General features: G+C 35.0%; 1 protein-coding gene across 1 annotated transcript; it reads right to left on the bottom strand.

The window, feature by feature from the left end:
* Positions 1–3625: 3625 nt before the first annotated feature.
* LOC102228916 (synaptoporin-like) lies at positions 3626–8443 on the bottom strand. The gene is made up of 5 exons (XM_005810435.2): positions 8362–8443; positions 7727–7851; positions 6450–6648; positions 6138–6329; positions 3626–6068 (listed from the first exon to the last, which is right to left on the bottom strand). Exons 1-5 carry the CDS (start codon positions 8383–8385, stop codon positions 5697–5699), a joined length of 912 nt encoding a protein of 303 aa, XP_005810492.1. The 5' UTR covers positions 8386–8443; the 3' UTR covers positions 3626–5696.
* Positions 8444–11053: the final 2610 nt, after the last annotated feature.

Below are 11053 nucleotides of genomic sequence, written 5' to 3'. Positions count from 1 at the left end.
CATTGTAGTGTGTTTATTGAAATCTGATTTTGGAGGTTCTTACAATAGAAAACACTATTAAACCATAAACACGTTTCAGAAAAAAAAGTTACTTAATTGTAAGCATTGCAACATAAAATAATTTCTTATTGATTTCAGTCTAATCATTTCAGTACTAACAGTAGTATTTATATAAAAAGTGATAAGAGTTTACAACATGACTAAACAATTAAAAAAAAGCCATCTCAAACAGGACACTTGCAAAAACCAACTCCATCTAAGAAAAAATTTCTCACTTACAGGCAAATCCTAGTCTGAGCAAGCAATGGATCAAGTCTTTTTTTAATTTTATTTTTACCAGAAACAGAGCAGAGATGCCTTTCTGCTTTAACAGTCTCCAGTTTGGAAGGATAGAAAAAAAACATTTGCCAATGAATACCTGGCAAGAGAAATAGGCAGGTATTCCATTATGACCTCCATCATAATGTTAATATAGATTGTGGTATACAAAATAGAAATGTAAAGAAGAGCTGCTTAGAGCACATACAGCCAGATAATCTTAGGGTGAAACATCAAAACTAGCAGCCATAAAAAAAATTCAGGAGTGTTTATTAAGCCTCCGAAAGGCGGAGCAAAGAGTGATGGGCATTCTAAAGAGAAAGGATAATCAGAAAGGATTGCTGTTCTTCTAAGTGTGTCCCTCTGCCTTTCAAACGTATACCAAAAACTACAACGAAATACAATTAAGATAATGGGAGTCAGTGGAAGAGGTAAGGAAATGTACATAATGGGTCATTGCCCCTGCAGATCCACTTTGATGGCACCACTGGTGGCTTTTTAATGGCACATTTATTGTAGAAAATTATATTTATCCTTGTTAATAATAAATGGAAGAAATTTTGCCCGCATTTTATCAATCAAAATCTTCTTCTAAATACTGACCAGTTTGTATTTTTTTGTTTTTGTTTTTTTTTTTACATGTTTTCACTCTTTTGATGATTTGTCGTTGGTGTTGACCTCCAAGTTTTTGATATCGGATAACCTCAATTCACTATCCTAATACTGTATTTAGTTCCCACCACAGATTATCTACCATATTCAAGTCGAGACTCTGACCAAACTGATTCTAAGTGTTGCTGCAACATTCTAAACATCTATAAAAATTTGCCGGAGGAATGACAAATCTTTGGCTAAATGCTGAAAGTAGAAAAAAAAAGTTCCTTGAAACATGTTTTATGCTGTAGTTAAGCAATGACTTGCTCAAAAATAACTTGTATGTAAGACTTTAGACTGCTCAACTGAGTACTTAGAGGTATGTCATAAGTACCATACACTTTTTTCATAAATCTAATTCAATTTAAGTCTCTACCTATAAATTCTGAATTAATATCTCATTAAGTTTCAGTTCATAGACATTTTCTTTGTGGTTAACGTCTGGTGAGATATTAAGAACAAGAGAGGATTTAGAAGAAAGGCCTATGGGATGCTGTAAAATAAATTTGCTATTTTAATTGTCAATTTGCTGTGAGAGAGCTGAAGTACCAAGCTCATGTGTTTCCCATCGGATGCTGTGTTATATCACCCCCCTGAGGTTAAGCTGTTGATGTGCAGCTATACGCTGACATAAAACCTTTACAATATGACATCATAAACAATATAAAATAAATAAAAACGAGGCATGGTTTTACAACTAAATATATAAAGAGAATTACACAACTTGCAACTTTACTGGTGCAATGTCTGTTGGAAGGCTTTCAGCTTATATATCAACCAGATGGTGCCCCCTGGAGGTTCCCACCAAAACTGAAAACATGTCCTTTGGCAGCACTATTATGGTGAATATGTTTCACATTATGGAACATCTGAAAGTAACAGTAATGGCTGCTTCATGCTCTGCAGCAACTATCTACAAAATCTACACAGCAGTCTACTCTGAGAAACAGATCTAAAGGGTTTAATTATTTTCAAACATGCATTTCTTTCTTACCCAGTGAACCATCTATATCTTGATGTACCCCTTTATTTCCAGCTGATAACCCGATACTAATTGTCATGCTGTGGCCACATGCACTGTAATTTTCTTCAAAGAGCCTGTTCTGGACACCTGTGTGTGCTTAGTCTCTCTGTCAGGGGGCTGGCAGAGGCGAGTGTCGCCTTTCTTTGTTCTAATTGCTTGGATCAGACAGAATGGGCTGCATGCAGAGGCCATAATAACAAACTCTGGGATGCATGGAGGGAAATCTCTAGGCAAAATCAGTACTGTGAGGCAGGATAGAAAAAAAATCACTGTTCTGGTAGCTACAGCATTTTTCGTGGTTTGCAGTGTTTTAGGAGAGGTTATGTAACTACAAATTTAGAGAGGTTCAAAATTCAAATTAAAAGTTTGGGCACCCCTCCAAAAACGTCAATCTAAGAAAACAAAGTGCTCAGTGGGTCTAAGTTTCCTTATTTCAAAAAGCATTTAAGTTAAGGATAAAGCTTTTATGTGACAATTAACAAGGTTTTTCTTACAGTTTTAAAACAGAATATAAAGGTGGTACAAAAATGCATACATTGCATTCTCAATGGACATTGGTAGAAGTTTTTCCCTTTCCAGAGATTTGCTCCAATGCCGCCACAGCAAAACCTCACAGCTTTTGATATGGACTTTGTTTCTTTCCTGGGTATGTTTAGGAACCTTTGTCTCTTCAAACCCTCTCCTTTCTATTGAACAGCTTGGTTCACTGCAGTTAAAATTATTGTATGCCAGAGAATTAGTTGTTTGCAATAAGGATCAAAACAAAGCACTCTTCTTCTGCTAACGTGGTTCTGATATGAGAAACCTCAAAACCTTGAATCTCTCTTAGTTTTTTCCATCCCAAAATGCTCCACCTTACATTATAGTTAGACATTGTAAATCCACATTAGGTGCAAAGGCCTTTCTTTAAAATCCAGAGAGAGCCCAAAAAGTTGATAAAAGTTAAACTTTATCAGCTTAGGTAATAATTTTAAAGTTCATTTGTTATTTAGAGAACTCTGCACCCCTAGAAATCCTAAGTGTAAGTTGTGTTTGAATTTTCGTTTTGCTGTGTTTATGCAGTTGATTATCTGATTTTTTAAAGGTTTTCTCACCTCTAGTGGCCTTTTACTGTTGTCAAACAGGCAACTGACTTCGGAGAGAGGGGGAAAGCATTTGGCAAAGAATGTAAGGAATCTTAATTGAATAAATTTGATTTTTAAGAGATGTTAAGAATCTCTTTGTGGCTTATATTTGTGGTAGGGATCAGTCACTACAGAAGAAAAAATTTATTGAGCCGTTTATTTCATGATGCTGGTCGTTCTGTATAGAAAACATGTTACTATGGGAGTAGTCTGTGACTACTTGATCAGTTTATGCATCATTTTGATATCTTGAAGTTCAACCAAACTTCAAGATGTCAGTGTTAATTTTGTGCATTGTCATATTTAAAGAGTTAGATCTATGACAGTCAATGAGCTAAGCAGACTCAGGTATTTGGCCTGTATTATTTTAACGTACTTAACGAGGATAAAATAGATTCAAAGAGGGATTATCCCTCTGGCCTTGCAGTCGAGATAATCCTAATACACTTTGCAAAACACCCTTTGACAAACGTTGGAGTCTCCGAGAAAATGAGTGTCCATTATGATTTTCAAATGTAAACTTCTCACATTTATTATTTAAGAAGACTTTACATCAAATCTCCTCTGTTTTGATTCATTTACAACAGAATTAAAGAGGAACAATGCATTCTCACATAAAAGCAAATAAGAAAAAAGCAGTAACACCTGCTTCAAAATATAATTAGAATCTAAATCTTAAGTATTTAATGACTATGTAAAACAAGATAAAATGACAATTATTCTTAATTTTTCAAATAAATAAAAAACTGCAGTAATTTTTTTAAAGACAAAAATCCTGACTTCTTGTTACTGCACAAGTGTTTATCTTTTTACTTCTGACCTTCAATTAACTTGAAAACCAAAACAAAACTACAGGATTTGCAATCAAGAGAACTACAACATCTCAGATCTCCAATTGAGGACGCAGAGGAGATACACAAATTAGAATATTAAGAAATCCACCAGTACAAAAAGCCATGTAACAAAACTCCAATGCCATATCATAGATATCAATCACACATTAAACACTTTCTTCTACTGATACTGCAATTTTTATACACGTCATTTCATACTCATGACCCAAAATACAAATACAAATGGAACATCCAGGAATATCAACTTTTAAAACACAATTCTAAAGATTATGTGATGAAACAATGAGCATTAAATTCTTTGTATTTTAAATCTCAGAAAGATAGACTTTCTTACAATCTTTAAAACCAGTCTTTATCAATATTTCAATAGACTTTCTGATGGTCTGTTCAAAGTCCTTTTTAGCTTTGTTTTCCTTTCCTCTGCTTGGGGAATACTTTGGAGTTTGACATAAACTATTCAGGCATTTATAGGCTCCAAAATGCAACATTTGAAGAATAAAATGCTTTCACGTAAACTGAACTAAGAACTAAGTGGTAAAAAATAAAAAAAATCTAAAAGGTTCGAACCACAAATCGGTACTACCTTTTAGAAGTTCTGAAAAGTATAAATCAAGACCCCTTCAGAATATCCCCAAGAAAGCAGGGCACATTGAGGGAATTTTGCAGACATGACACCTAGGGTACATTTAAAGATTTTGGAAAACACTCAAAGAAATCTGAAACAACTAGATTACTTGGAAGTTGTAATTTGAATGTTTGTAAAAAAAAAAAAAAAGAAAACAGTTTTAAAAAGCCTTATTGCGAGTTCAGTAAAAAGTTAGCATTAAAAAATATTTTGTTTCATTAGACAGCACATCTGCTAACTAGGGATTGACTAACAAAATCTTTGACTTGCTGACCAAACCTAACATTAAAACTATCTTATTTTCTAGTCAATGTCCCATAAAAAGGTATAATAATAATAATAGTCAATTATAACGCCCTTCATTGTGGAAGTATCAGAAAGCTTCTTTGAGCCATTTTAAGTATCATTGAGGTATTTTAAATTTTTTTAATTATGATTTATTTCAGATTTTTACCACAACAATGATCACCATATATAGTGGTGCTCCTTGTAAAATACTGGGACTTTTATTGGGAAATATTAAAGTTTTCTATCTAGAGAAAATACATGGGACATATGCTTACAATTAATAACTCTAACCATACTAATGGTGCTAATACCTAATATAAGACATTAAAGACTGTAAATGGACATGTCTACTATCATTATTTAATTATTTTTAAATGTTAATATTTTTGGAGAGTTGTGGCAAAATGATTGCTTTCACAGAGATCTTGTACCTAAAATCGTCTCATGACATTGTGTATGCAAAGAAAAAAAGTTAATGAACTATTTTGTTTGAAAGAGTAATGGAGATTAACTTTAATTCTTTTTAGTTTCGTTTTATCTGTATAGATGGCTATTTTCTATTACCTGGAGGGGTTTACTGCATTAATGGATTTTCAGTAAAGCAGAGAGAAACAGCTGTGTAGCCCGGTCCTTAGTGATCTTACTTTGTCCTTGAAATCTGACAACTGTCAAACTTAGCATTTTTCCAAGCATATTTTTGAGTTACACAAATTTTAACTCCTACATCTGTAAAATTAGCTGATTTCTAATTATCTTTGTGAGTAGTAATATAAGAATACAGTGCTATTTTAGCTCACATTATGTTAAGGTCACATCTCATTAACAAAAATCACAGGCCCTTGAGAAGCTACTTTATTCTCTCTCTCATAAATCACTGCTTTGCCCAGATATGTCTCTGGTAAGCTGAAGCTTACTTGTGATTGGTTGATGCTAGCTTGTCTCTCGAACTGTTTGTCATAGTCCCCTCTTGACTCAGTGAAGCTGTCCTGTCTGAAGGGGCCAAAACTGTCATCTGGCTGGTCAAAGCTGGACTCGCTGTAGAGTCGCTCTCGCATTTCACTGGATCGTTTCCTGGAAGAAGTCCTACTTGGGTATCTCTGGCCAGTCTTGTACCAGCCTGTCTCTTTAAAGACAAACCAAATGTTTCCAGACCAGAGGATTGCATTAAGAAAACCAAAAACCTGAAAAAAAGAAACCATTGTAAATGAATTATCACATCCAGACAGTTTCATTTTTGATTAAATACCTACAGTGGAAGTATTTAGACGAGACCAGAGAGGTTCCTGCGTGGTTGCACATCTATTTTCCTTCTCTCTACAGGAAGCAATGAGAAGGAGTACCTCTGTTGGGTTTGTGGCTGCCTTGATATCAGTGAGGCTTTTAGCCCAACAGCAGCTGCTGAGCAGCCACATTAGAGAAAAGGTAACAGTGACAAGAAAATCCTGTTGCAATGTTCAGGACAGAAACACACAAGTAGAAGAAAGTCACAAAAGTCACTTATTAGTGTCATTTCAACACAATGCTCCTGATTTAACTAATCATTGAAATCAAATGTCACTGACCACCAGAGGGCCTCTGTTGTTCTTCAGATACTTGTTCTGGTAGAAAACGTAGACAAATGTTGCAAAGAAGGAGTACAGAAATGCCAAAACACCCACAGTTACGAAAAACTGAGCTGCAGCAGAGAAGTCGCCATTGAGGAAAACAACTTCTTCTCTGCTTGTGTCACATAAGGGAGCTTTGAAGTGGATCTGCTGCAATCTTCAAGACATAAAGAGACAGTTGAGAGCAACAAGTAAAGGTTGTCATTAACTCTGTAGGGAGGATGTGTCTATCAACATTTCATTGGTTTTTGGAAACATACTCATTAAGATGAAAAAAAAGATATTTTAGGATACTTAAGAGAAATGTAAAAATTTATAATTTAATAACAAATTTTACTAATACAATATTATTAAAAATATTAATATTTGTATTAATATCCACAAATGGATTAATCTTAAAAATGCACCCATTTGTCAACCACAAATTCTGAAAAAATTATCTGCACATCTTTGACTAATATGACTATTTAATGTCCTACCAACAACAAAGATCTAAGACAGAATAATGAATCAGCAAGTCACAGGTATTTAGATTAACCCATTTTGTTTGAATGCAACACATTCACATTCCAACCTCTCATAAAAGGGTACATGAAAGGTAAGGAAAATGGAGACTGTGCATGTGCAACAATGATTGTTTTGAAATGTGACATTTGAGATAAAATATTATTTAAAAATGCACCCCTGACCAAAGAAAAACACCACAAAAACACCATAATCCTTATCACTTAAGCTTTATAAAACAAACTTCTTTAATCTGCCCCCTGCTGCCATCTGTTATTTATTTATGTAGCTTGTGTTGTCAAAGAATTACTTCAGTTTCCATCTTCCATTGCCTAAAATTCTTGCATTAAAATGGCAACGTGCTTAAAAATATGCATGAGGGACCAGCTGAGGGGACTGTTTTTACTGCAAGCACAGTTATATAAGTAACACTGAAAACCTAGAGATGTTAAAGTGGGTCGGCATCTCCACTCAGCCTGGTTTAAAACTGGGTGAGCTTCAACAGAGAGCAGCTCTGCTAAACTGGACAACTAAATTTTAGTCTCTTCACTAAACTTTGTAGTTAGACACTGTTGATTAAAATTCTTAAGATTATGTAAATATTTGAAGTTTTTGGTTGATTTTATCTAAGACAATTTGTTATACAATTAATAATTTTGTGTCTCCTCGACTTTAAGATCCTTCGTTTTCAAGATAAATCTCTATTTTAAGAGTCACAAAAAATGATTTACCTGAAAGGATAGCCAAAATCAATATTGATGCTGAGGTTGTTCTGTCTCTGGGCAGAGCAGTCCACTTTAACCTGAAGATAGCCATGGTATCCTCCACAGGTGGCAAATGCACAAATGGCAAAAATCTATCAAAAGAACACGTTTTAAAAAGTTTTGAAAGTGTAGCCATCTGTTGGTGATTTCCTTGAATGAATTCTCCTGAAGCACCAATTGATTGTGTGAGCTTGCTGCATAATGAATGCACATCAATAAATCAAGTGAGCGATTATTACAGTTCAAAATGAGTTTGAAAACAAAGCCTGAATAATTTAAAGGAAGGAAGATAATTAACAGAGCTGCGTACTGTGCCCTAGAGGGAGCCCACAGCGGTAGAGTCAGAATCTGTTTGTTCATGTAGCACCAAATCTGGACTCTATCAGTAAGACAGCCTTACTGAGTCAACAACTTTTTTTTTTACTTTTAAACAAGAAAAATGCCTTTCATCACCTTTGCCAAACTATCTGATGAAAATAAAATATCATCATGTCAAAGTGTTGTTATTAATATGTATTAATTTGCAACCTAAGGCAAAAATAATTACATTTACAGTGAATAATCAGAACACACTTGAAAAGGAATAAAGAAAGGGAACTCACCGGAGCAAATATAACCATACACATTTAAAGACCAAAGAGCCTTACTCCATGCAGCGCCGGCAGCTGTAGTCATCAGGCTGAGATGTAACTGATGCAGACAGGAAAACCAAAGCCACTCTTCCAACAGAGAGGGGTGGGCTGACAGGGGTAGTCTCCCCCGAGGAGGAGCTGGAGATGAGGTCAAACTCTGCATTCAATCATCAATGCTCTTAACTGCAACTTCAGACAAATATTTGCAAAATATAATGGGTTTTTTTTGTTTGTTTTTTTTATCTGGACTAAAAAATAATCAAAAATCTTCTTTTTTGAAGCTCTGTAGAAAAATCTAGAAAAAAGTGAGGCTATATTTACAACATAAAACAAATTGAGGATCTGGGACAGATTTTGATCATATAAATAATTTGGGTGGTCACAGAGTTATTGCTGGCTGCACATCTATTTGATGTGTGTAAATAGAGATCAGTGAACATGAAGTCTATATTTGAGATTCATAATCAAAACAGTTATGCTTCTGTATCTGTAATTAATTAATGGTAATTTTTCATGCAAAACTACGGTGGCCGACAGGTGCAAATGCGCAGCAAAAGAGAAACATGCAAACAAAAAAAAAACACGCGCACAAATTAAATGCGGCAAGCAAAAAGCAAATAAAATGCAGCAAACAAAAAAGAAGACACCCCCGAATGAAATGCAGCAAACAAAAAGTGTTGAAAACGGAAGTGCTCCAGACCACTAGGGGGAGTCAAAGAAAATAGTATTTTTGCTAATTCGGGCAAGCATCTACGAGACCGAGCCCAGAACGGTATGACTGACACAAAGTCTATCACGCTACCCATAAATTATTCTGTTATTCTATAATATTATAAAAGACGGCGTATCTGAAAAGAAATATAGTAATGCGTACCTTTACTTTCTTTCAAATTTCTTTCTCTGAATCTTGCATCTGGTCCCATAGAAATGAATACTATTTTCTTTGACTCCCCCTAGTGGTCTGGAGCACTTCCGTTTTCAACACTTTTTGTTTGCTGCATTTCATTCGGGGGTGTCTTCTTTTTTGTTTGCGTCTCACTTTTTGTTTGCTGCATTTCATTCGGGGGTGTCTTCTTTTTTGTTTGCGTCTCTCTTTTTGTTTGCTGCATTTTATTCGCTTTTTGCTTGCCGCATTTAATTTGTGCGCGTGTTTTTTTGTTTGTTTGCATGTTTTCTCTTTTGCTGCGCATTTGCACCTGTCGGCCACCGTATAAAACAAATGGTTCTGTTGTCAGATTTAGCATTAAGTTGACTGAAGTTTTAATTGGTAGCCCTTTAGAAGTTGCTTGCTGCAATTTTACATTTCAAACACAGTTTACCACTGCATATCAAATATGAACCTACAACCATTTTTTTTAAATTCCATAAATGTTTTCTCTATGTTTTCCTAGAAAATGTCTTGGTGCGCTTGTATAATGATTAGTTCATGTTAACAGCATTGTCTGTCAAAAAGTATCTTGCTGACCTCTTTTGGTGAAAAATCAGTATTACACATTCATGTTTAAGCGTTTGACTGCATTTCAACCAAAGCTTAAGCCAGGATGCCTGAACATGATGTTTGGTAATTCACAAGTCTATTTGCTCCTTCCTTTTCCACTTTTCCTTTTCTATTGAAGGGTATTTGCTTTACTCCCAGGCATAATCTTTAATATTATTGCCGAAAGTCAGGACAAATCTATGTGAGAAAGCATTTAAAACCTCTCTCTTTTATAAATAAACCTCAAATTGACCCAAGAGTAATAAATAGATCCAAATTAATGTATTAAAGTACATTTTAAAAGATTTAAAGGTACAGGACTTTTTTTTCAGGTGAACGATATACTGTTCAACTTCAATTCAGTTTAAGACCAAAAAAAATATGAAATTTTTTCCCCCAAAAAATGAAATGTGATTGTGACTCATCACATTCAAAGATGTGTTTTGGGTGGTCATGTTGTTGGCAGTAAATATTTCCTGTAGCAGTCAATCTTGTGATGAATCTGAGTACTGTTGGATATGGAATCTCACAAATATGGCATGATAACAGCTCAGTTTCTGATCAACAGAGGCAATATTTCACAGTAATATGTGTACTGCATGACACCATTAAGTGTTGGCAGTCCACCTCATCTGATCTTCTTTAAATCTCTGTCTGGCCGGCCATACGGTTGGACAGAGAGACATTGGAGTCTGGGATATGATTCTTCCCCATTAGAGTGGATGGAGGAGATGATTTGAACTTCCTCTGCCCCTTTCTGCTCTTTGGTTCTGCTCTGCATCCATGAAGTATCTTTTTGAACTCCTCTGGAATTTGGGGTTGTAGTTCATACATTATTTGAGATTTTGAGATGCTAATCATCATTTCTCAGTTGAAAAAGCAATACCCTGTTCCATGGTTGCACAGAAGTAAAAATCTTTCTGGCTGCACAGCAACAAAACCAGAAGGTTGTAACCAGAGAGTCCATGAGTCGTATTGGCCTGTATGTTTCATTTTTTAATTCTGAAGATTAAACCAACTACGGTTCACTTTTAGAGTTAAATATGTTATATTTTTTAATAAAACATGTGCACTGCTTAGCAGAGCCTTGTTTGTGTGGACGTCTTGGCCAGGTCAACCCCTGCAAATGAGATTGTAAATCAAAGTAGGGTTTTCCTACTAAAATAAAATAAATAAGTACATTTC

The sequence above is a fragment of the Xiphophorus maculatus genome, chromosome 20, assembly GCF_002775205.1.
Source record: "Xiphophorus maculatus strain JP 163 A chromosome 20, X_maculatus-5.0-male, whole genome shotgun sequence".
NCBI classification, from domain to species: Eukaryota; Metazoa; Chordata; class Actinopteri; order Cyprinodontiformes; family Poeciliidae; genus Xiphophorus; species Xiphophorus maculatus.
The sequence above is the reverse complement of the archived record's forward strand: the minus strand, read 5'-3'. Positions and strand labels throughout refer to the sequence as shown.

Excerpts from the sequence above, each read along its gene's own strand:
- LOC102228916 (XM_005810435.2), bottom strand. The coding sequence starts at position 8,385 with ATGTGTATGGTTATATTTGCTCCG. Across the intron at positions 6,649-7,726 it reads GATTTTGGCTATCCTTTCAG|ATTGCAGCAGATCCACTTCA; the intron begins GTAAATCATTTT and ends TATGTCTTGAAG. Across the intron at positions 6,330-6,449 it reads ACAACAGAGGCCCTCTGGTG|GATTTTCTTGTCACTGTTAC; the intron begins GTCAGTGACATT and ends ACATTGCAACAG.